This window comes from Crocuta crocuta, unplaced genomic scaffold (assembly GCF_008692635.1).
Source record: "Crocuta crocuta isolate KB4526 unplaced genomic scaffold, BGI_CrCroc_1.0 scaffold17, whole genome shotgun sequence".
NCBI classification, from domain to species: Eukaryota; Metazoa; Chordata; class Mammalia; order Carnivora; family Hyaenidae; genus Crocuta; species Crocuta crocuta.
Window position 1 is genome coordinate 3,337,249 of NW_027532041.1, and position 26,743 is coordinate 3,363,991.

The 26,743-nt window shown below is 40.9% G+C and overlaps 2 protein-coding genes across 4 annotated transcripts in view; both read right to left on the reverse strand.

Annotated features, from left to right (window-relative positions):
* The window catches only part of LEPR (leptin receptor), a 163,810-nt gene extending 138,655 nt beyond the window's left edge, over positions 1–25,155 (reverse strand). For both annotated transcript variants that reach the window (XM_077776273.1, XM_077776275.1), the window contains exon 1: positions 25,057–25,155. The gene's annotated coding sequence lies outside the window, so the exon portion shown is untranslated. The remainder of the gene's footprint in view (positions 1–25,056) is intronic.
* Positions 11,900–25,087, reverse strand: LEPROT (leptin receptor overlapping transcript). 2 transcript variants are annotated; one of them, XM_077776276.1, is made up of 4 exons: positions 25,057–25,087; positions 20,208–20,283; positions 13,956–14,142; positions 11,900–12,286 (listed from the first exon to the last, which is right to left on the reverse strand). In XM_077776276.1, the coding sequence occupies exons 2-4, from the start codon at positions 20,234–20,236 to the stop codon at positions 12,170–12,172; spliced, it is 333 nt and encodes a 110-aa protein (XP_077632402.1). In that variant the 5' UTR covers positions 20,237–20,283; positions 25,057–25,087; the 3' UTR covers positions 11,900–12,169. The 2 variants fall into 2 exon arrangements, with proteins under 2 accessions (XP_077632402.1, XP_077632403.1); XM_077776277.1 differs by lacking the exon at positions 25,057–25,087 and adding an exon at positions 22,918–23,031.
* Positions 25,156–26,743: the final 1,588 nt, after the last annotated feature.

Consider the following 26,743-nt stretch of genomic DNA (forward strand, 5'->3'; position numbering starts at 1 on the left):
GCCACCCCATAACTACATGTCTTCTCCAATTCTTCAAATGTCATGTTCAAAGTAAGCCTTCCCTGGGCACTGTATCTTAATGAGCATCACCAGGCCATACCCACAAGCATACTCACACACATCATATTTATATCCCTTCCTTCATATTTTTGCTATAGCATTTCCACTAACATATCATATTTTATTTATCTGTATAGTTTATTCTTTGCTTCCCTACAAAAAAGGAGCTGCATGGAGGTGGGGGTTTTGCCTATTTTATTCTCTCATATATCCCCAGCACCTAGAATAACATCTAGCACGTGCTCAGCAAAAAAATTATTGAATCAGTCAACAAAAAAACCAGAATTTTGCCCCAAATATAGGCCATATCATATCTGTTCCTTATTCACATCTCTGCTCAACAATCCTCTGTCCACCCTATTTAAGCAGCCAGTCCTGCAAGTCATTCTTTATGCCTTTATCTTGATTTATTTCTTCATAGCATTCGCCATTGTTAAATTTTATTATTCAAATATTTGTTAACTTAAAAAAGTTAGTTATTTGTTTTGCCCATTTGAAGGTAAGCGCCATGAAGGCAAAGAATTTGTCCTGTTCACTGCTGTATCTTCTCAGCCTAGAATTTAAAAAAAAAATCATTTTGATCATATATGTGTTGACCTATTTCTGAATCCTTGATGCTGTTCTGTGTTTTGTACATGAGTGTCTCTTTTCCAATATCACACTGTCTTAACTAACTTTTATAGGTCTGGCACTCAGGGTGTATATTAATTTCAATCCCTTTAAGTCAATCCCTTAAACAACAAGGACTCATGCCCTAATTCCTGGTAGTACCCTGTGAAGGTGGAAAGACCTGAAAGGGAAAGGAGCTTTCTGGTTTAAAGCCTCATCAGAGATGCCCTTGCACCAATGGTTGTTGGGAACCGTTTCTGAACTCATAAGTTGAAAAAGAACTCCTTATGAGGTTAAGGTCAGTTGCAAGGACTCTTACTGTCAGATATCCACCCCCCACCCAATTGTTTCTGCTCAAGCACCAACCCCCAAGGCACCTTGTTGATGGTATTAGGAGTGACTCATTCTGGCCTTGATATGCTGATTGCACTTTGTGACGAAACTTACTGTAGGAACATCTTCTTTTGTGGTTATGGGACCTGTTTTTCTTAATACCTCCCATTAAGCGATAAACAGGCTATTGACCCCTACTCACAGAGAACTAACTTTTGCCTTCACTATGCTAATACCACCTCTGGGTTGTTCCCCATGCTTTTGCATATCAATGTTCTAGAAAAATTTTCCTGATAAAAGAATTTATCATCAGAATGCCACTCCTGTGCCGTCCCCTAAACCCCTAAACACTAAATCATAAAATAAAGTTGAGTCTCAGACAGTACGGAGAGGCCTGCCTGGTGACCAGAAAGAATCTCGCACCTCTCTCATCCCTCCCTCTCTGACACCGTCCATCCTTCAGGGACCCCTGGACCTGCCGGAGCGGGACTCTGGCAAATGATGGCCTCAAAGGTACAGAAACTACTGATGCCAAAAAGGTCATGTAACTGGAGACAATGAGTATCTCAGCAGTGACTCATGAAGGATAAGGATCATTGACTGGAGAGGTAGAAAACTTGGTCCTTGCCTTAAAAGGGAGAGAGAGAATCCCAAGCAGGCTCCACGCTGTCAGCACAGAGCCCGATGTGGGGCTTGATCCCATAAACTGTGAGTGAGATCATGACGTGAGATGAAATCAAGAGCCAGACACCAACTGAGCCTATTATATCTCAGTTTTTAAAAAAATCAACAATACAGGCACCTGAGGTTCTCTCTCTCCCTATCCTTCTCCCCCTCCCAGCCCTCTCTAGAAAAATGAAAATCAAAAATAGAATTACCATATGAACCAGTGATCACACTTTTACATATATACTATACTTTTGTATTGTATATATCCGAAGGAAATATACATACTCATATTTATTGTAGCATTATTCAGAATAGCCAAGATATGAAAGCCACCTGAATGTCCATCTGTGGATGACTACATAAAGAAGATACAATGTGTATATACATAGTAGAAAGGTGGTTACCAGGCGCTGGGAGTGGAAGGGCCGGGTGGGGGCGGGGTGTGAGAGAAACAGAGATTGCTGGTCAAAGGGGTGCAAGTCTTCAATTACGAGATGAGTATATTCAGGAGACTTAATGCATGGCTTGGTGACTATAGTTAATAATAATGCATTGTACTTTGAAATTTATGTATGGAATAAATCTCAAGTGTCCTTTCCACATATACACACAAAAAAATTGCAACTATGGGAGGTGGTGGATGTATTCATTAGTTTGTGGTAATCAGTTCACAGTGCATACATGTATCAAAACATTGTGTTGTTCACCTTCAATTTTTGACAATTATTTGTCAAAATAAGTGATTTCAATAAATTATTTGTCAATTTATTTGACGATTTTTGTCAAAAATAAATGAATAAAAATATTTCTAAAAAGAAAATGCCAACTATATTTTGATAATAAAATATAAGAGAATAAAAAGAAAGAAAACATGCTAAGTGGCAGTAGGTAGTCACAAATGACCATAAATTATATGATTCCATTTATATGAAATGCCCAGAATAGACAAATCCATAGAGACAGAAAGTGGCAGGTGAGTGGTTTTTAGGCCAAGACTTGAGGAAGTTGGGGAATGAGTGACTGTGCTCGGGTACAGATTTCATGTGGAATGATGAAGATGTTCTAAAATTGGTGGTGATGAGGGTCGCACAACTCCATATATATACTAAAAACTATTGTACTGCGCACTTCGAATGGATAAATTGTGTGGTATTATGTCTACCTGTGAGTTAATTTAATTTAATAATCAGCTCAGACACTATTTCCATGTTGCTAAGAGTCATGTCAAACCCAGACAAACTGCAAAAGAAGAACTTGAGAATTTCCCACTGGGTTGAGAGAAGCAAACTTGAAAATCAATGAAACACACCTTTAATAAGACACCACATAGTCCTAAAGTACCAAGGACTGAAAAACAGAGGCTAAAATACAGGTCATAATCCAATCTCTTAAACCTATTTTTAGCTAAGGCTATCTAAACTCCATATCAATCAAATTGCCATTTCATGTTCAGAGTTCCTATTATGTGCTACCTGTTTTTGTCCTGATTAAAATATTTCTCAATCCACGTCCAGAAAGCCAAAGCAAAATCAATTTCACCTGATAAAACATGTGAATTTAAGTTCCTCTAATTGCTAACACTGCCCAGAAATAGAAGAGATTCGGCACCTAGAGAATCACCTCAGTTATCTCACATGCAGTGGGGTTTGGAGTAGGACTGATTTGGTTTAGAATAAAAAAACCCTCTAAGTATGCACTGTTTTCAGCAGTTTCCAATCTGCATCAGGATAATTTCTGATAATGAAAAAATGTATTAAGAGTAGAAAAATAAAGAAGTGAGAACACATAAAAGTCTTCCTGACATTGCCTTCATTAGCTTTCAAAATTAATGGTCACTACAATTCAGGTACGAGCTGCTACTGCCTCAGCCATCTACAAGGGACACTTACTCTCTTCCTTAGCAATGACGGTGACCTGGTCAGGGTCCCAACTAACACATCCCTTCTTAGATCAAGAGCTATTTTGTTTGTACTTTTTAGTTCTCAAGCTACAAATGCCAAAGGTAGCTGGAATTTTGTTTTAATGAAAAGAAGAAAAATCACTGCAGACTTATTCTACCAAATTTAAAAACATATTATAAAGCTATACACTTTTATAAAATGTGGTACCAGTTCAGTTTCAGAATACATAGAAGTCAAAACAGAACAGAAGAGAAAACCTAGAAATAAGCTAGGTGAAAATAAATGTTTACCCTATATTAAAGGTGATACTTGAAAGTAAACAAATTATTTGGCTAACTTATTAACCAACTAAGATACCTGGCAAAGATATCATCCAGAGAGATATTCTTCATCATATCATTTACCAAAGTAAATTCTAGGTGAGTTAAAGATAAATGTATCTTTAAGAACCCATAAATGCTTTACGGGAATGTATTTTTCTTCTCTTGAAATAGAGAAGAACCTTCTAAGAATACACACAAGTTCAGATTTTTAGGGGAAAAAAATAATGTATTTGGCTACACAAAACTCAAAAGGTTCTGTAGGTAGAAAAATTACATAAAGTTTAAAGTAACAGAAATACTTTTTAAAAAAATGTTTATTTTGAGAGAAAGAGAGGGAGGGAGGAAAAAAAAGTGAGCAGGGGAGGGCCAGAAAGAGATGGAGACAGAGGATCCCAAGCAGGCTCTGCTGGACCACAGAGAGCCAGATGAGGGGCTCGAACTTACAAACCAAACTGATGAACCATGAGATCACCACCTGAGCTGAAGTTGTATGCGTAACCGACTGAGCCACCCAGGCACCCCAGAACTACCTTTTGCTAGATTATTATGTGACTTAAAAAATATATTTGCAGAATATAAGAAAAACAATACTTTGATTCTAAATATGTGTAGAATTCTTACATAGCAACTAAAAAAGAGAATGCCCTGCCTGCGGCATCTAGGTGACTCGGTTGACCATCCCACTCTCGATTTCGGCTCAGGTCATGATCTCATGGGTGTGGGATCAGGTCAGGTTCTGCACTGAGCATGGAGACTGCTTGGGATTCTCTCTCCCTCAGCCCCTCTCCCCCTCTTTCCCAATCACGTGCTCTCTTTCTCAAAAAAAAAAAAAAAATCAAAACATAAAAAGAAAAATGCCCTAAAAGAAATGTCAGTAATTCACAAAAGTGGAAAATAAGTATGAAAAATAATTCAGTATTACCAGTTTTTAAACATATGTAACATTTAAAATAACCTCCATTGAGACTGAGCTTTTTCTGAATAAATTAATAATTCCTTTAAAATATGAAAACACATATTTTGGCAGTGAGAGGAATTCTCAAGAACTGCTAAACAAAAGGGGTGCCTGGATGGCTCAGTCGGTTAAGTGTCTGACTTTGGCTCAGGTCACACTCTTGTAGTTTGTGAGTTTGAGATCCATGTCGGGCTCTGTGCTGACAGCTCAGAGTCTGGAGCCTGCTTCAGATTCTGTGTGTGTGTGTGTCTCTCTCTCTGCCTATCCCCTGCTTGTGGGCTCTCTCTCTCTCTCTCTGTCTCAAAAATAAATAAACACTAAAAAAATTTAAAAAGAACTGCTAAACAAGCAGTCATATTGGCTTACATACAACACTCAGTACTCATCCCAACAAGTGCCTTCTTCAATGCCCATCACCCATTTTCCCTTCTCCCGGTCCCCCCCTCACCCTCAGTTTGTTCTGTGTATTTCAGAGTCTCTTGTGGTTTGCCTCTCTAGACTCTCTGTTTGTAACTATTTTTTTCCCCTTCCCTTCCCCATGGGCTTCTGCTGTTTCTCAAGATCCACATGTGAATGAAAACATATGATATCTGTTCTTCTCTGACTAACTTATTTCACTCAGTATAATACCTTCCAGTTCCATCCACATTGCTGCAAATGGCATGATTTCATTCTTTCTCATTGCCATCTATTCCATTGTATATATAAACCACATCTTCTTTATCCATTCATCAGTTGGTGGACATTTAGGCTTTTTCCATAATTTGGCTATTGTTGAAAGTACTGCTATAAACATTGGGCTACATGTGCCCCTATGTATCAGCACTCCTGTATCCCTTGGGTAAATTCCTAGCAGTGCTACTGCTGGGTCATCGGGTAGTCCTATTTTTAATTTTTTGAGGAACCTCCACACTGTTTTCAGAGTGGCTGCACCAGTTTGCATTTCCACCAACAGTGCAAGAGGGTTCCTGTTTCTCCAAATCCTTGCCAGCATCTGTAGTTTCCTGAGTTGTTCATTTTAGTCACTCTGACTGGTGTGAGGTGGTATCTCAGTATGGCTTTGATTTGTATTTCCCTGATGATGAGTGACATTGAGCATAATTTCATGTGTCTGTTGGCCATCTGGATGTCTTCTTTGGAGAAGTGTCTATTTATGTCTTCTGCCCATTTCTTCACTGGATATTTGTTTTTCAGGTGTTAAGTTTGGTAAGTTCTTTATAGATTTTGGATACTAACCCTTTATCTGATATGTCATTTGCAAATATCTTTTCTCATTCTGTCAGTTGCCTTTTAGTTTTGTTGACTGTTTCCTTTGCAGTGCAGAAGCTTTTAATCTTGATAAGGTCCCAATAGTATATTTTTGCTTTTAGTTCCCTTGCCTTTGTAGATGTGCCGAGCAAGAAACTGCTGCAGCTGAGGTCAAAGAGGTTGTTGCCTGCTTTCTCCTCTAGGATTTTGATGGTTTCCTGTCTCACCAATTCAACAGTATTTAATATAGCATTGTGCAAACATCACCACAATCCATTTAGAACCTCTTCATCACCCATGAAAACTTTGTACCACACCGAACAGTTGATGAGACACTTAGGTTATTCCTACCTTTTTTGTTTGACTTTGTTTTTCATGATTTTTTTATTCAGATGAAATTCAAATATTATGCAATTCACCATTTCAAAGTATACAGTCCAGGGGCACCTGAGTGTCTCAGTCAGTTGAGTGTCCAGCTCTTGATTTCAGCTCAGGTCATGATATTAGGCTCTGGGATCAAGTTCCACATTGAGCTCCATGCTAAGGATGAAGACTGCTTAAGACTCTCTCTTTCTCCCTGTCTCTGCCCCTCTCCCCTGCTCATGCTCTCTTTAAAATAAAATTTAAAATTTTTTAAAAAATAAAGTACACAATCCAATGACTTTAGTATATTCAAAGAGCTGTGCAACCATCACCACTAATTCCAGAACATTTTCATCACTCCAGAAAACTCTGCCCATTAGAGTCATTTCTCATTTACCCTTCCTTCAGCCACTGGCAACGATGTGCCTACACTTTATTTCTATCGATTTGTTTATTCTGGACATGTCAGATAAATAGAATTATACAATGTGTGGGCCTTTGTGACTGGCTTTTTTTCACTTAAAATAATGTTCTCAAGGCTCATTTATCCATGCTGTAGTATGTTATCAGTATTTCATCTCTTTTTATGTTTGAAAATATTCCACTGTATGGATATAGCACTTTATCCACTCATCAGTTGAGAGATTTGGACTGTTCCTACTTTTTGGCTATTACCAATAACACTGCTATGAACCTTTGTATACAATCCTTTGTATGACGTGTATTTTCATCTCTCTCAGCAATATACCTAGGAAAATGGAATTGCTGGGTCATATGGTAACTTAATATATAACAGTTTGAAGAACTGCCAAAATCTTCTCCAGTGGTTACACAATTTTACATTTTCACCAGCAATTTATGAGGGCTCTGATTTTTCTGTATCTTTGTCAGTACTTGTTATCGTATATTTTTTTATTTTAGCCATCCTAGGGAAGTGTGAAGTTATATCTCATAGTGGTTTTGATTTGCATCTCCCTGATGACTCATGACATTGAGCATTTTTTCTTGTATCTATTAGTCACTTGCCTATCTTTGGAGGAATGCCTATTCAGATCCTTTGTTCATTTTTTTTTAAACTGGGTCATGTGTCTTTTTATTATTAAAGTGAGATGGGAGGCCACTGGGGCAGAGGAGTGACATCTGCTTTACATTTTACGGGCTCACTCTGACTGCAGTGTTGAGACTAGTCTGAAGGAGAAATCAGAGAAAAGCAGGGGACCGAGCAGTTGGGAGACTAGTGCAATAAGCCAGGCAAGATATGATAGTGTCCTTGAACCACAGTGCTAGCAGTGATGGTATAAGAAATGCTTTGATTCTGGATACATTCTGAAGTTAGAAGTGACAAGATTTCCTGATGGATTGCATGTCGGATGTGCAATAATACCTTCTGAAACACTTCCAAGCCTTTTGTTTTGAGACACTGGAAACAGGATGTCAGTAGTTTGATTTTGGACATGCTGAGTTTGAGATGCCTGCTAGGCATCCGAGTGGAGAGATTATGTTGGCAGTTGGTTATACAACTCTGGGGTTTAGAGAAGTCTGGGCTGGATACTAAAAAATATGTGCCAGTTTCCTACAAAAGGTATTTAAAACCATAAGACAGCATGAGCTCACCAATTCAATGATTATAGATACAGAAGATAGATTTTTGTTGAATAAATGAAGTTTACTCCTTAATGTATTATATATATTTATATATATATAATACATATGTAATATATATATATTACATATGTATTACATATATATGTATAGATTAAACTTCAAATTAAATTTGTACAAAGTGTGTTAATCCTGTTGCTTCCCATGCCACTAATTAGCCCTCAAAAATATGTTTTATGCAACACCCTGCCTGCATCTCTCATTGATGTGTCTTAGGGTCCCACCTTCAAACAGCCTGTGTATTTGCCCCAGAACCTTCAACCTTCCTTCCAGAAGACTGCTTCTCTTCAACCACATTATGTACAGGCTCAACACCAGCCATGTGCACATTAAGATTATCCAAACCAAAATACTGGGGAAATCAGTCTGCTAAAATTAAGCATTTTAATTTAATAATGTACATAAAAGTCTTTGTTAAAGTAAAAATAACAAGCTTTATTTAAAAAGTAATCATCCTCATCATACATATATAATGCCATCTAAGGCAGTCCTGGAGATCTTTCACATCATGTTTGGGGTTACACATATCACTGCTCTATTCCAGTAGCATGGACACTACAAAGCACCTTATGATTGTAATAGCAAAATGAGCTATTATGCACTGGAAGTTTTGCAAATAAGGTATTTCATGAGGTGGAATGGGGGAAAAAATTAAAACACACAAGTTACATCCATTTACAGAAATAATGGTTTCCAGTTGTGAACTAATTACTATGCTTGGAAAATGCTAGTATCTGTATAAAAATATGGTTCAATTATGGTGCAAAATCTGAATTTTTTGCAAACTTGGAAAAGGGCATATTTTTGTGACATCTCCTAAGCACTTCCCTGAGAGCATAAGGAATGTTATTAACTTACTGAAACATTTCAGCCTCTAGAGGAGTCTTCATCAAGGGAATACCTCAGAGGTAAAGAATTCTTGAGGACCGTGAGTCCACAAGTGGAGGAAAAGGAACAACCATGAGAAGTACGACCAGCTGAGAACCCGCCCGGAGGAAGGGATGAGGGATGAGAGGTTTGCCCCTAACCCAAATATTATCCTCTATCAACTGCTGGAATGCTTTTTCCACTGTAGTTGGAAACACAGCCATGTTCTGTGAATGAGCCATCGGGTCCCAAGGCATTCCCTGGAAAGCTGCAGCTGCTGCGTGGCACGGGCACTGCATGATGCAGGCACTGGGAAGGGTTTCAGATGAGGTGGAGAGGAGCACAAGTCATCCTTTCTTTTGGGAAGGACTTTGACCAGACTGCTTTCTTCTCTACACCACACCGTATCAGCTAAACTAAGAACACAGCTTGGGTGGGAGTAGAGAGGTGGGTGATCTGGGAAAATGAGGAACCCCAGGAGGTGGGGCAGACCAGGAAGAAGGCCAGGTCAGAGGAGAAGGCCAGCAAAACTCGGGGGAATGTACTTGGACCCCAAGGGCATTAGGGGATAGAAAGTGCTGCAAAAACTGAAGAAAGACCTTTGTTCTTAGGAAAAGAGGTGGAAATTTTTGCTTTCCTTTCTTCACCCTGTCCACACTACCCTGTTTCCAAGACCTGAAACTCAGGCAGATACTTTGGGCACTGTAAGTCAACTACATCAAGGGTTAGCCTACCCCAGAAGGTTTGGCCGGGGCACTCCATCACCAATCTCCCACTCTCTGTGAGAAAGTGTTTCAGAGTCTGCCTGTAAGTCAGTCAGTTGTTTGCAACCTGATAGAGAACCCCCTTGTGTGATTACTTACTTGTCAGCAATTCTTTATGTGTAGTCTCAGTTTTATAATGTAAGCAATGTGCTTTGAATCTCCAAAAGAGTTTCTATGGTGTACAGAAGAAAAAAAAAATGAACCCTTTATAAGGAAAAAAAAATGCCCAACATTTGTGTCATCAAAAGGAAACTTCTATATTGTACATTCATACACAACAATACTTCCTATTGACATTTATTACTTAAATGACACTTAAGCACTAAAAATAAATGTTTGTTTTCAGACACAAGAGCAAATCCAACAATCTATCACTTCAATAAACCATTCCATTATTAGGGAATAGCTACAAATATTCTCTATGTGTACTTTATATCATTCTGGAAATACAATCAAGAAGCAATGCTTTATTTAAGGCTACATAATAAGGCTACCTTGGTTATCCGAAATATGAAATATGTATAGGCAACAAAGATATGTTTGCCAAAGGGAGTATAAATTAAACACTATTTCCATTTTAGGAAAAGAAATGCTATTACAATATAACTATACATTCAAATGGTATCTTAAAATGCATTGCTATTCCTATATTGCTCAAACTGCATTTGGTGTTCATTTCAGAACACCAATAGATTCTGACTTTTTATCTTTTAAGCAAGGCTACATCAGAATAAAGACTTTTGAAATTAAACTTTCTTTTGTGTTAAAAGAGAAATTTATTACAATAAAATAAGTGCCAAGTGTTATTAAAAATGCTGGTTAAAATTATAAAGTGTCTACATAATTTTTTAGTATAAATATCGGAAATAACATCAACAATACTGTATGTACAAAGAACTCTGAAAACATAAAATCATGCACAAAGCCACAATGTAACTGCACATTATCCTTTTCGGTTTCACTTTTATCTTCTCCTGGTCCTAGATCATTCCATAATACGAAAAGATTTGCTAATTCCTCACAGATTCCAAACTTCAAAATTTCAGTGTTTTAAATGTATGTCAGTTGTCACACATTAACAATTCTTTGAAATTATTGTATTCTCGCCAAGTGGTTCTAGTTCCCATATTTCTCTTTCTTTATAGATCTTGGACAAAAGTTGAGCTAGAAAAACTAGTTACAGGATCCAGCGTGACACATATTCTCAATGATTCACTTAAAAGTGGCAGAGGGGTTTATACACGTATATAAAAAGATCTACAAGGCAGGAAAGACAGTAAGTATATCAACATGTGAGTAAAATTCAGCAGCTCACCCTCTGTTTGCTTCCTTGGCTCCATGTCCCCATAGGAAGGAAAAGCCAGAGCTGTGAGGAAGTAAGGGCAAACCAGAACTGCTGGGAGTGTGTGTGTTTGAGGGAGACAGAAGGGGAGAGCAGTACAGAGGAGCTGCAGAGAAGTATGTGATTATGAAGGGAAATTAAAAAGTATTGCCTATCTGCTCTTGCGCACCCTGCGAAAGCAGGGACTGGTCCCAGCCTGGCCTCCTTCGGTGCAGCCCAGTTACTCTGTGACTCTGGGGTTACGCTGTTCCTCCAGCTCTGTGAAAATAGCTATTGCCTTTCAGATAGTGTGATGACATGGCTGTTCCCTCCTGAGAACAGTTCCACAAATGTAAGGAACAATATAGGTTCGGATATTTCACAAATACCAAAGAGACTCTGCAATAAGCCTCGACACGAAGGCAGGTGAAACAATGTTTACAAATGAGCAGCTAATGCCCAGAGAGGCTAAGTGGTTCTGCCAAAGGGAAGACAAGGACACTAGAAGTGATACTTACTCCTCTATGACAGCACTTGTCAAACTTTAATGTGCATGTAATTCACTTGGGAGCTCATCTAAAATGCGCTGGATCCGGGGTGGGGTCTCTGATTCTGTACGTACTGGCTCCTAGGAGATGCCAGTGCTCTGTGGACCACACTTTGAGAGCAAGGGTCTACAGCACAAAGAGGGAGCCACCCTGTCCCTCTGGGCCACAAGTACATCCTGGAAGTCCTGAGCAGAATGGAGACTTGCTCCGGTGCTGTCTGCCCACCCACGCTCATCCCCAGGCAAAAGGTGTAAATGCATTGCACAAGTGAACGGCTGTGTACAAGACTGTGTTTATATATCTTCTGAGAGCACCATGACTAGATGCACAGCCAAACAAATAACAGAATTCAACTTGAGTAAATGGAGAGGTCTATTAGCTGGAAACAAAACTAAGCTTTCTCTCATGTAGTCCTTCTTACAGTGAACATGATATAAAGGTATAAAAAAATAGCATATGAAATTTCATAGTAAAAGGCCACATGTGCACACAAATACATATAGTATGACTTCTAAGAAATAAAATGCAATTTATCAGAATAAAGTGCTACCACTGTTCCCAGCTAAAATCATCTCCTCTTCCAAATACAAGGAAAAAACCTTGAATTGTCAGGAAAATGACCGCATTGCCTGCCAGCACAAGGCCACAGGCTCCCCATTTGATCTGAAACACAAGGAAAGAGGATTAAATCTTTACTTCATATTATACCCTTTGAAAATCTCTGTTATTTTCTGCATTAGAATCATCCGATGAAATATTACATAAAATTGCTAAAAGGCTTAATAACGTAGCAGGCAGGAGACAGTGAACTATTCAGTAATTAGCCTAATTACTTTGTGATGCTTGATAATTAAGTCGGTACCATCCTTATCATTTTCCCCATTAGACATATTTCTCAATATGTTTTCAGTAGACAATGATTGCCTTAAGTAAAATGAAAGCACCCAGAATATAAAGGGTCCAATTATAATATGGGGTACTAAAAGATGTATACCCATTGCCTCCTTTCAGGAAAACAGGAGTTGCAGAGGATTATGGATTGGTTTGTTTCTTTTCTAGGCAAGAAGAGACTTTCAATAATAATCTGCATACAAATGAAAAGAGCTTTCCAGCTTGGCAGATAGTTCTATAGAGGCACAGCTGGGGATGAGAGTACCCTCTAGTGGGCATTTTGTTTTAATTTAAGCAATAAAAAGAAAACATCAATGAAAGTTTCTTCATAAAACAGAAATCCTTACAGCCAAACTTAAGAAGTACTGGTCTATGGCACAAGGAGATAAGGTCACGACGATTTTGCATTCAAAGAGCTTCAATCCTTCTTATCTAGATAGAGTTCAAACTGGCATGGCGTTCAAGAGCCTGCCCAACTGGGCTTCCCCAACCTTTCTAGCCTCCTTCTCAATCACGTCCTTTCTGGCTCCACCATATTGAACTGTTCTTTATTCCACATATTGCATTTTCACACTCGGGTGCCATTCCATCGAACAGCCTTCCCTACTTTAATCAAAACCTTATTTATCCTTAGAGGCCTACATCAAATGCCAGTTGGAATTACTCTCCCCGGTGTTCCTATAGTGGTATGATCATGTTTCAATTATCACACATAATACATTTATAGCATACTTACCCATCAGGCTAGTTTCTGTGCCTCTGGGACAGAAACAATGTCTGGCTCTTATTCCTGGTATCTTACAAATAGCAGATGTCCCAAAGATCCAATGCCCCAAATAAGGGTTTCATGAAATTGAAACAGTATGTAGTTAGAGAGAATAAAAGCAAGTGGTATGGAAGACGGTAAACATTAAAGAAGAAAGAAGTGAATAAATTATACCCACGATGTGTGTTTTGGAGACAAAAAGAAAAAAAAATGTACTGGATATGAAGATGGCATCTTATCGCTGTCATCTTCTCGTAGCCATGTCATCAAAATGTGCCTACCATGTTAGGTTGAAAATTGTGTCCATGATCCTATGTACAGGAGAAGAATTTGATGTGATGTTCATTTTGGAACCAGAAAAGCATTGCTATTATAGTCTCTGTGGATCGCCCTACGAGGCAAGGATTTAATAAGCACAATTCCAGAAAATAGTTTAATGTTGAAAAAGCAAGAAATCACATGGTCCGGCTAAAAGCTATAAGAGAGACAAAGAAAACATTCCGAAAACATAGCCAAGACACTGATAGGGAGATCTGTAATAGAAAAGAGAGACTACAAACACATCTGGATTTGAGAATTAAGCCTAAGCAATGGCAGTGAAATTGATGTTCTGGACACGGGCCTTTCAAGTAAAGTCAGCAACAACTGGGCAAAACAAGAGAAAACAAAACTTACCACAGACACACGGGCAAGAATAACAGGAAATCCAAAGGCAGAAACAACAATTCCAGTAGTGAAAAAATATGCCAGCTCCCGACAGGCACTACTTGTGGCATCAGAGTCATACGTTGCTCTTTTGGCAATGAAATGGGGGATGGGAGAGATGGCGTGAAATATCAGGACAAACAAGGGCCAGTAAACGCTGTCGGGAGGACCCAGAAGAAACCCAAAAAGAAAGTTACGGTTACATTTTAAAGACATGCTGCCATTTCAAAGTTAGAATTATCTTCAATGTCTAGGTCAAACAATTATTAATTTAATGGTCAATACTTGTACATAAGATGATTTATACCAGGAACAGGAAAGACGCAATGATTAACAATTACTAGTCCAGGGGTGCCTGGGTGGCTCAGTTGGTTAAGCATCCAGCTCTCAGTTTTGGCTCGGGTATGGTCTCACAGTTTTGTGGGTTCAATCCCCACATCAGGCTCTCTGCTGATATGTAGCAGGGAGCCTGCTTGGAATTCTCTGTCTCTGTCTCTCTCTCTCCTTCCTCTCTCTCCCCCTGCTCCTCCCCCACTCATTCTGTGTCTGTCTCTCTCAAAATAAATCAACTTACAAAAAGAAAATTACTAGTCCATTAATTGTCGATACATTACCCTGTGTTAAAAAAAAATGACACAATGCACAATCAACAATCTTTATTTGTTTTCCGTTATTCCTGAGCTGCAACTTCTTGAAGGCAGAATCTTCACTCAGTTACCTTTGCTGTCCCTATACAACACAAGACAGTGTCTTGCACACACTATCTCAATAGAGGTCTTTTGAGTGTATGTGTGTTGGAAACCCTTCAATGGCTTAGAAAAACCCAGATTCCTTGCCCTGGCCTACAAAGCCTTACATGATCTGGTCAACTCCTCTCATTCATTTGGTGCCATCTTCTCTTTATTCACTCAATCAGTAGCCACACCAGCCTTTTTTCTGTTCCTGAAACACTCTGAGCTCATCCCCATCTTAGGGCTTCTGCATTAGCAAAACCCTCCACTTGGAATGCTCTCCTCCCCACCTCCTCGTTGGCTGGCTCCTTCCTGTGCAATCTAAACACAGAGGTCTCCTGAAAGTGGCTTTCTCTGACCATTCAATTTTATTTATTTCTTATAATTGTTTTTATGGGGGTATAATTGATACTTTAGTTCTCAGGTGTACAACACAGTGATGCAACAATTCTATGTAATATGCAATAATCACAAGTGTGGCTACTGTCTGTCCCCATACATTGCTATTATGATGTCACTGACTATATTCCCTGGGCTGTGTCTTTTAACCCTGTGACTTAGTCATTCCTTGACTGGAAGCCTGCATCTCCCACTGCCCACCCATTTTGCTCAACCTCAATTTGTTCTCTTCAATAAATGGTAGTAGGAAAACTGAATAGCTACATGCAAAAGAATGAAGCTGGACCACTTTCTTACAACATACACAAAAATAAACTCAAAATGGATTAAAGACCTAAATGTAAGACCTGAAACCATAAAACTCCTAGAAAAAAACACAGGCAGTAATCTTTTTAACATTGGCCTTATAAACATTTTCCTAAATATGTCTCCTCAGGGAAGGGAAACAAAAGGAAAATTACACTACTGGGACTACATTAAAAGAAAAAGCTTTTGCACAGTGAAAGAAGCCATTAATAGAATGAAAAGGCAACCTAATGAATGGGAGAAGATATTTATAAATGATATATCCGAGATGGGGTTAATATCTAAAATACATAAAGAACTTTTACAACTCAACACCAAAAAACACCTACATAATCCAATTAAAAAAGGGCAGAGGACCTGAATAGACATTTTTCCAAAGAAGACATACCGATGAAATACAGACACATGAAAAGATGCTCAACATCACTCATCATCAGGGAAACAGAAATCAAAACTACAGCGAGATACCACCTTACATGTGTCAGAATGGCTAGTATCAAAAAGACAAGATGGAGTTGCCTGGGTAGCTCTGTCGGTTAAGCGTCAGACTCTTTGATTTTGGCTCACGTCATGATCTCATGGTTCGTGAGTTCGAGCTCCATGGTGGGCTCTGTATTGACAGTGCAGAGCATGCTTGGGACTCTCTCTCTCTCTGCCCCTCCCTGCTCATTTCTTTCCCTGTCTCCCTCTCACTCTTTTTCTTTCTCTCTCAAAAATAAATAAATAAACTTTAAAAAAAATGGCAAATTATAACAAGTGTTGGCAAGGATGTGGAGAAAAAGATATCCTCATTCACTGTTGATGGGAATGTAAATTGGTGCAACCACGGTGGAAAATACTATGGAGGTTCCTCAAAAAATGAGAGTTATCATATGATCCAGGAATTCCTCTAGTGGGTATTTACTCAAAGAAAACAAAAAAAGCACTAATTTGGAAAAGTATATGCACATCTATGTTCACTGCAGCATTATTTACGATAGCCAAGATATGGAAGTAACCCAAGAGTCGATCAACAGATAAATAGATAAGGAAGATACATATGGAGTATGAAATATTACTTAGCCATAAAAAATGAGATCTTGGGACAATATGGATGGACATAGAGGATATTATGTTAAGTGAAATAAGACTGACCATCCATTTTAAATACTTCAANTACAGCGAGATACCACCTTACATGTGTCAGAATGGCTAGTATCAAAAAGACAAGATGGAGTTGCCTGGGTAGCTCTGTCGGTTAAGCGTCAGACTCTTTGATTTTGGCTCACGTCATGATCTCATGGTTCGTGAGTTCGAGCTCCATGGTGGGCTCTGTATTGACAGTGCAGAGCATGCTTGGGACTCTCTCTCTCTCTGCCCCTCCCTGCTCATTTCTTTCCCTGTCTCCCTCTCACTCTTTTTCTTTCTCTCTCAAAAATAAATAAATAAACTTTAAAAAAAATGGCAAATTATAACAAGTGTTGGCAAGGATGTGGAGAAAAAGATATCCTCATTCACTGTTGATGGGAATGTAAATTGGTGCAACCACGGTGGAAAATACTATGGAGGTTCCTCAAAAAATGAGAGTTATCATATGATCCAGGAATTCCTCTAGTGGGTATTTACTCAAAGAAAACAAAAAAAGCACTAATTTGGAAAAGTATATGCACATCTATGTTCACTGCAGCATTATTTACGATAGCCAAGATATGGAAGTAACCCAAGAGTCGATCAACAGATAAATAGATAAGGAAGATACATATGGAGTATGAAATATTACTCAGTCATAAAAAATGAGATCTTGGGACAATATGGATGGACGTAGAGGATATTATGTTAAGTGAAATAAGACTGACCATCCATTTTAAATACTTCAAGTAACCCTTGAGCACATCACCCTCTTGACTTTTTGCCAGCATTTATCCCTATTTGATATTTCTTTGTTTATGAGAACAAGAATCTAATTTGTCTCAATCAATCACCATTTATCCCCAGGGCCGAGACTGAGGTGTTCCATTAATACTTACTAAATGAACAAAATGAATTTTAAGTACAGAAATCATAAAAATAAATATGCTTGCCATTACAAACTTTAGATATACTCTAATCTTTATTGTAAGATGTAATAATACCAGAATGCAAAACATTTTCTTCCCAAATTGTAATGTTATATTTATTAAAAAGTACCACCTGCTTTACAATTACATTTATTCTATAAATATTTCAAAAATATTTTCTCCATCAGTCAGATGTTTATTATGCTTAATTCCCTGAGGGTGTGTGCAATACACATCACCCCAGTACCATAATGGAGATCCAGCCAGATAGTCAACACTTCTAATCAGAAGCTGTGGCAAAGCTACACTGGAACGAGAGCTTATTTCAGCTACAGACCTAGGAGTACCGGATGGCAACCAAAAAGCAACAAGCAAAAATGCCCTTCATCAAGAGGCCTCCGGATATAAACACTGAATTCTAACTCCTAAATCTAAACTATCAGGATTACAGTGGGTTTCAAGAATCACCAAACAATATTTTTGAAGGGGCTTTTAGAGATTCCCTTATTTTACCAGTGAGGAAACAGAGATACAGAGACAGAAGAGGTCTGGAAGGGACCCAGCTATGACCTGACATGCCCACAGCCAGGAGCGCTTAATTCTTCCTAGAATATAGTGAGACTTTTCTGTAAAACAATCTAAAGGACTATGTTCCCATTCACAGTGAGCAATCAACATTCAACTTTGAGAACTATTAGTGTAGAAGCAACCTTGTTTACATACAAAATTTGAATATTAAGTGTATACTATTCAGGAAACATGTAGGCCAGAGATTGGCAAACTTCTTCCGCAAGGGCCAAATAGTAAATATTTGAGACTTTGTAAGCCATGAGGTCTCTGTCTCAACTACACAACTCTGTCCCTGTGGTGCAGAAGTGGCCAGAGATAGTACATACATGAGTGTGGCTGTGTTCCGATAAAACTTTAATTTTGAAAACAGGGATCGGGCCATGTTTGGCCTGTGGGCCAGGTTGCTGACTCCTGATGTACAGGATAATCCTGGGTCGCCATCATTAAATACAAAATTAATTTCTTTGTAGTAGCAGTAAATGGCTCATTTTTTAAAACCTTATAGAGATCACAGAGAATCAGAACATCTGGACTTAGAGCTGGTTGTAGAATAATGGTCAAGAGAGTGAGAACATGAATCCAATCTGCCACTTAATGCTGTACGACTTGGGTTAAGTCTTTAACTACTCTGGGCTTTTGTTTCCAGGCTAGAAATGAGGATAATATCTTATACCCTTAAAACTAGATTCAAGTAACAGCTGCAGATGCTCTGGACAAATAGAAGTTATTGTTTACCATTGTCTCCCTCTTGTGTTTAGACAATCTCTGGCCAGGACTGGGGTGAGAGATTTGAACTCCTCAATGTCCCCTAACAACCAGCCCCAGTTGGTCTAAGTTAGTCCTGTCATCTTCGGTGCAGTTAGAGGCTCAAGCCAGTCACCTGGGATGCAGCCCAGAACCCTCTCCCCTTGCTGAACTCTGACATCAGTTAACAAAACCTGTTCGTTCTGCTGCCTAGATCTCTCTTTCCTTTCATTTCATTCCTACGGCCACGGCCCTGCATGTTGCTTGCTTTATGACAGTAGTGCCCTACTGCGCGCCCCGATGGCAGTCTCAGCACCTTGCTGTCCACTCTCACATTTTGGCCAGACTGACCTTTTTCAAACAGAAACCCCCTCACCCTCCAAACCTATTCTCAGGATATTTTTCCAGCTCCTCTGGCTTGAAGTATAAAATCTGACCTCCTTTACATGGCGTACGGTGCCCTAAACACTGACTGACTCTACCTCCTTGACCAATCCTCCTTTTGCTCATCCCAACTACACTCTATGCTCCCCCTGGAATGAACCACATGTGGTTTCCCAGACAGTCTCTATGCCTTCTTGTCTCTGGGCCTCAGCACATGATGTTCCTACTGTCTGAAGTCCTCTTCCCCAGTTACCAGCATGGCCTGCTTCCTTATTTTCTTTGCACTTCTGCTCACAAGTCGCCCTCTCAGAGAGGCCTTCCCTGACCCTCCTCTCCCCAGTCTCTGTGCCCTTTCTCATTTGCTCTTCATAACATTTCTACCGCTGATAGAATGGACTTTTTTTTTTCATCTGTTCAGTGATACACACTCTCTGAGAAAGGAGGACCTTTGTTCTCTTATTTCTTAATCCCCAGGTCCTATAAGTAGCTGGTGTGTGGTAAGCACTCAACCAAGAGTTGTTGAATAAACACATTTTGGTGAATGTTCCCGCTGCCTGGAATGCCCTCCCCTAACTCATCAGACCCAAACGGCCTCCCCAAGCTCTTGTTTAGACATCAAGCAGCTTAAAGACAACCACTTCTCTGCAGCCCTCCTTGGCCCTCCCAGAGAAGCTCAGATGCACCATCTCAAAGCTCTCCATGTACTGTGCACACGTCTCCACTGCAGCTCTCATCTTACAGACTGGACCATCGCCTGCCTGCCTCTCAGGCACAACCTGAACTGCAAGTTCCCTGAGGACAGGACTGTGTCTCTTCACTCTTACATCCCCAGTGGGTCCAGAGTAGGTGTTCAAGAAAGGTTTACTATATGAATACATCAAGTTTAAAAAGAGATTTTCTCTGCACAGATACAACTGATCCATGAAGGGACCCGGACTTCACTAACTCATTAGTTAGAGCCTGGCCCTAAATTGACTCAACTTGCTAACACTCATTCTAACAGGGACAAAGGCACAAAAACAAGAAGAGTTCTTTCTGAAATGAAAACTTACCCATAATCTTCTAAAGCACATCCCAGCATAAGGAAAGTCAGCCCAATAGCCCCACTGAAGGATAATGCCACAAGAGCTGTGAAAAATAAAACTTAGTGTTAAAAGGTCCCAATCAGCGGTTGCCAGGGAGTGGGGGAGGAGGGGAGGAATGGGGAAGTGCCTACTAATGCGTATGGAGTTTCTTCTGGGGGTGGTGAAATGTTCTGAAATTAAATGGTAGTAATGGTTGCACAACCTTGTGAATATACTAAAAACCACAGAATGTTACGCTTTAAAAAGGTTAATTTTATGGTATGTGAGTTACATCTCAAACAAAAACATTCAATTAAAGAAGTAAAAGGTTCCCAATTTACGCAAACGTAGCGATTTATTTCATTAGTTGATGTCACATTTGACTAGCAAAGGCCTGCCTATGTCCACCACTTTAAAATCACTCAGTGAGAAAGGTCTCAAGCACTCTCCACCCCCTATCTAATATATAAGTTCCCTCTATTTGTCACAAGAAGCCAGCCAGCTTGTTGTACAACTCTAGTGAAGAGAACTCACTACTGCCTGAGGCAGATCATTTCCTTCTGATAGTATCTAAACGCTGAAAATCCTTTCTTTACATTATATCCAAAACTGCTTCACTGTAATATATATATGCCCTTTGACCATTCTGTCTCCCCCCACCTCAGTACGTCAAGTATTTGAAGACCACTTTTATGTTTTCATAGAAAATGACTCCCAAGTAGTATCCACTGAATAAAATATTTATTCCCTTCATCTGTTCAGCCCTCATCTCTGAGGGGGTAGGAATGTTATTTGTCCTCATCATGCTGCTGAGTGGGAGACAGAGTATGAAGGCTGTTAAAAAAATCCTGAGCTCTGAGTCACCAACATGCGTTCGAATCTTAACATTGCCACCAACTGGCTGTGTGGCCTTGGAGAGAAACTGAACCTCTCTCAATCAAATTTCTCACCTATAAAATGGGAATAATGGTGCCATGTTATCATGGAGCTTATGAGAAAGAGATAATCTATGTGAAGTGTTTGGCAAAAGAAGGTGTTCTGTAAATACATGTTGACTGATGAAGGTATCTGCTCATTTTAGCAATGTTCTTTGCTAAAGGTATAAATCCAAAGCACAGGACACAATTTAGCCAAATTTTCTTCTGAAAAAAATCCATAATACTCACAATTAGTCATCTACTAAATTAATTAACATTTAGACTGCTGCTTTTTACTTTAAGAGATTTAGGGAGACTTTTACAGGACGATGCAAAGGTGCTTTTTAAAAACCTCTGGAAGTATACAGATGTTAGGGCACTAGACAAGACTGTCCATTTTAATTTTTGCATTTTTCCATGCTGTACATGTCACTTTTTAAAGAAAAATGTACAAAAGTAACTTTTCACATATTGTTTCATTACAGATGGTGTTTTCCTGGGGGGGCACCATCCCCTCCTTGTGTCTGACCATTTGCATCACTCCCTCCTTCAAAGCTAGCAACCAGAGACCTCTCCTTTCTGGTCTGTGACACCCATCTCTCAAGGTTCACAAATGTATTTGCAGTTGATGGATTCTTTTTTCTTTTTTCAGGAATCACCTCCCCTGCCATATTTTACAGTTGGAGCTAACAAGGAATCCAACTTCATTTCTTTCCACTGTACACTTCTGCTGGGACATTGGGTCCAACCCAAAGTTCCCCAGTCTCACGAGGGCCCAGCCACATCTGACATTGCAGCCCAGAACAGGTCGTGGGACCTAGGCCTGCACCTCCAACTCCAAGCTGGACTTCTCTGCCCAGGTAGCCAGCAAGGACCTCAAAGTCAACATGTATGAAACTCAAACATCCCACCCTCTCCTTCCAAACACACTCTTCCCTTTAAGTTCTATCCTGAAAGACCAACCAACACTATCATCACACTCTGTCTTACAGGGAATCACCAAGTCAAGGTGACTCAATCTCCCAGACCACTCAGAACCACTTCTATGCACTGAACCAGTGTGTTCCCTCCCCAAATTCATGTTAAATCCTACTGCCAATGGGATGGTACTTAAAGCTTTGGGAGGTGATTAGGTCATGAAGGTGGTGCCTTCATAGATGAGATAAGTGCCTTCATAAATGAGACTCCAGAGCTCCCTTGCCCTCTCTTCTATGTGAGGACACAGTGAGATGGCTGTCTATGAACCAGGAAGCAGACATTCACCAGACCCTGCATCTGCTGGCACCTGATCTTGGACTTCTCAGTCTCCAGAATTGAGAAACAAATATTTGCTCTGTAAGCCATCCAGTTTCTGGTATTTTTGTTAGAGTGGCCCTAAAGGACTAAGATACCCACCCTCTTCTCTTGAACTCTCTACTACTGCCCTGGTGCATGTCCTCACCATCTCAGGCCTGCCTCCAACTGTGATTCTTCCAATCCATCCTCTACATAGCAGACAGAGATCTTTCAAATACACAACGCTGGTGTCACACCTTCACAGCCACTTTCACAGCCTACGAGTTGTTCTGGCACAATTCTCTCCACTTGAAAAATCTCTGTCCTTGCTCCATCCTTAGCCAGGTGAAGCCTTACTGATCTTTTTAGATTCAATTCAAGAATTGCCTTTTTCTCCCCAGAGCAGGCTTAAGTAATCCCATCTGTGTTTGTTTCCTGGGGCTGCCATTAACAATGTACTACAAACTGGACCGTTTAGAAACACAGAAGTTTATTTTCTGACAGACCTGGAGGCTTGACGTCTCTAATCAAGGTATTGGTAGGGCCGTGCTTCCTCTGAAGGCTCTAAGGAAGAATCTTTCCTTGCTTCTTTGTGGTGGTTGCTGGCAATCTTTGGCGTTTCTTGGTTTCTATCTGCATCATTCCAGTTTTTGCCTCTGTCTCCATATGGTGTTCTCCCTATGTTTCCACGTGTTAATCCCCCCCCCTTTTTTTTTTATAAGGACCCTAGTCATTGGATTAGAGCACACTGTAATCTGGTATCATCATCACATTAATGATAACATCTGCCAAAACCCTATTCCCAAATAAGGTCACATTCACAGTTGGTGGAGAGTCGGAACTTGAACATATCTTTTGAGGTATACAATTTAATACACAACACCATCGTTGTGCTCCTCCTGTTATCTAAGGGCACCTTGGACACTTCCAGTTCTGTCACCCAAAAATAACTTTTATCTTTTTATCCCAAGTCACAGGCATACAGTGGTCCCTCACTGAAAGGTGAATTATCTGTAAAATGCTTCCTTCCCTTAGTCCTTTTCCATTTCATGGTCTATCTTCCTATCCACTACATCACAATTTCTAACACATTCACACATAAACATTATCATTATATGATAGTTTCTGGGTGTGACTAAGCACAGCGCACTCTAGTACTGGGATACTTTCCGTCATCCGTTTTCTGCATTGTCTTCAAATGGACTGTGACACACTGGACACTGTGCAAGTAAATCACATTTACTTAAACTGATGTTGAATATAAAAGTCAGCCAGAAACAATGATACAATGTGTCTGCTGCTAATAGCTCACATACTCCGATAAATTTCAGAGTGCACACACATGCGTGCAAATATAGTGTATACATGTTTATAACAGATGTTGATTAACCGGGAAGATCTTTGGGTACAAATTCCAAAGATGGCATTAACTCCAATATAGAAACAAGTTCCACTACTCTATTCAAACATTAGAAATCTAACGGTTTCCCACCAAAATAACAGGAAGCCTTCCAACAGCCTCTCCTATCGTTGGCGTCCCCCATTTCTCTAAAGGCATACAGCTAAGGGAAGCGGCGTTCTTGGTACTCTTTTTTCAACGGCCCCATTCAAAAACACACTCTCTACAAACACTACTTTCTTGTCTGTCCACAGATGAATAAATACTAAAGAAAGTAGCGGTAACAGTCCACCTATTCTCCACAGTTACGAGAAATACTGCGTTTCTGTGGGCTTTCCGTTGCCTCAAGTCAACTCTGCCCGACGAGGAAAAGTCCTTAGCACCGAGAGAATTAAGAACCCGGGTGCGAAGACTGGAGACAATGGCTGCTCTGGAGGAAATTGGAAACTGCGAAGGGGCAGGAAGAGGGAGGAGAGGCGTCAGGGTGGACATGTCAGGAAATGGAAACCCAGTCCGTTTAAAACTGGGCAGAGATGGGGGCCGGGGGACGCTCCGAGGAACTGAGGAGCCTGGAGGTGATACTCCTGATCTAGCCCGGGCTCCAAGGACACCGCTTCTGGCTCCGCCTGGGGGGTCCGGGAGAGACAGACAGGAGCGTCAAAGACCAGCGAGGTTCCACCCGCATCCCGCGGGGCGAAGGGAGAGGGTGAGCGCCTCCTCTGCCCCGGGAGAGACAGGGAGAGCGGCTGGCCTGGGGGAGGCCGTTCCCCGCCCACATGCTGAGGGCACAGCTCCAGGCTTAGCCTGGGACGGAGGCGACACCCCACCGCAGGACTAGCGAGCTGGGGGACCNCTGGTCCAAGACCGGCCACGCGGAGCCGGGCCCTCGCGAGTCCCTGTGGACTCCAAATTCACTCTAACCACGCACAGCCCCGTCACTGCCAGTCCCGATTACACCCAATCTCGCCACTCAGAGCCCTGCCCCTGAGGGTCACGATAGGCCCCTCCCCTCCACTCAGAGCCCGGTCCCTCTAGGTCCCCACCTCACTCCCGCTATGCAGGGCTCCGCCCACGCCACTCAAAGACCCGCCCAGCTCTTCCATAACTCCGCCTCCAGCTCGCGGAGCTCCGCTCTACCTCGTGATCCTGGTTTTTTGCCCCAGAAAATCCACACTCAGCCTGTAAACCCGGTCTTGCGCCCCGAGCCCTCCTCCCAGCCCCGCAGCCCCGCGCATAATCCCTTCACCTGCCCCACGCTCAGCCTTTCAGTCCGTCGGCTGGGGCCTCGGCTCCTCCGGGACCGCTGGGTCTGCGGGGCAAGACGATCCAGGGCAGCCAACCCGGGACGGGTCCTGCGCAACAGAAGCCCAGCATCGCGGGTCCTGGCTGCAAAGAATCTCCGCCTGAGCGTGGAGACCGAGAAAATGGGGAGAGGGAAGGGGATAAATTACAGTCGGTAGCGAAGGAAAGGACACTCGCTTACTGAGCAGCATTATTCTCTGAACCCCAAGATGCTTCCGTGTGTATGTGGGCGAGTGTGCGCCTGCCTGTCTGCGTTTACGTGGCTGACCTGGGGTGGGAGCACCAGAACACTGGCCCGGCGGAGACCTCTCCCCGAAGATGGACTTGCCTTGCTTAATACGAACTTTAGCGCTTTTCAAACACTCGTTTTCTCCCTTACACCCTGGTTATTTAGAGACACAAAGACCAATAACCTCTTTTGCTCCTGAAGCTTTCGTGGACCTTTAAATAGTTATGATTCTTACATCTTGGGACCTCCAAGTCTGCATGTAACCAAGGCCAATTTAAACCTCAGAGGGCCATTTTGTATTTATTTTTCCTCACGGGAATAAAGAATTTTGTCTTGGTGGGGACAATCTGGAAGAGACCTTAAAAGCCACTTGATCCAAGTGCTTTATTTTACCTTAATGGAAAGAGGCTCAGAAAAGGTAGGACTTGCCAGCTTTTTGGAGGAGATTGTGTTACAGGCCACTTATGCCTCATTGTAGCTGGGAACTACTGCCCCTTTTCTATTGCTTTTTCTTAATTTTCAGAGACTGAAAGATAAAAAGGGGTTCCCCTGGCTGCTTGAGAAGAACAAATTCTCACCACCACCACCACCTTTCAGGATTCCCATTCAGTTTACTTTTTCAAAAGTGTACAATAAAGTATTGTTGTCTCAACACGTTTACCTGTGAGTTTATTTTTCTAGCCCCTCCCATTTCTCCCCATAGATGGAAGGTAGTTAGTAAAAACATTATGTTGCTAATACCTGGCTCACTGCAGACCCTTGCAGATCCAGAATGACATTGTACTCTACTTTGTAGCCTGCAATCTACTGAAGAGTGCTGAGAATGTCTTTTCCCCTCTTTTGAGTATTCCATCCTTTCTAACAGCAGTGAAAGTATTCATAGGGAACTGTCTATAGGCCATATGCTCCTATACTAAAATGCCAAGCTGCTCTTATGAGGCAGTTCAGACTTTTTTCCTCTTAACTGATCAAGATTTTCAAAAGAGTCAAATCTCCCCATTTCCTTTTCTATTCCCAAGCACCCAGCAAGTGTCTGAAAAGCCATAGATAAAGGCTTGTGGAGCCTCCCACGTCAGCCTAGATGCCAGTCTCATAGAAGAGAAGTGGTTTTGGAGATAAGTGACATGACTTCAGAGGGACAGTTTGGTTTGAGTGCCTTTAGGCTTAGCAGTAAGAAACTGGAAGAAGGTGAGAAGCAAAAAGATGAGGTGTTTGCTCGGGGATAATATCTGGGACCAGAAAAATGCAGAGACAAGATTTCTCTCTAAATTAGGTTCCTGGACCTAATTTCTAAGTGTGTGTGTGGAGGGAAGTAAGTTTCCCACACAACACCAAGCAATTCTTGGACACCAACAAGGTGTTCTACAATTCAATTCAATTCAGACACTAACCATCTGGAGAT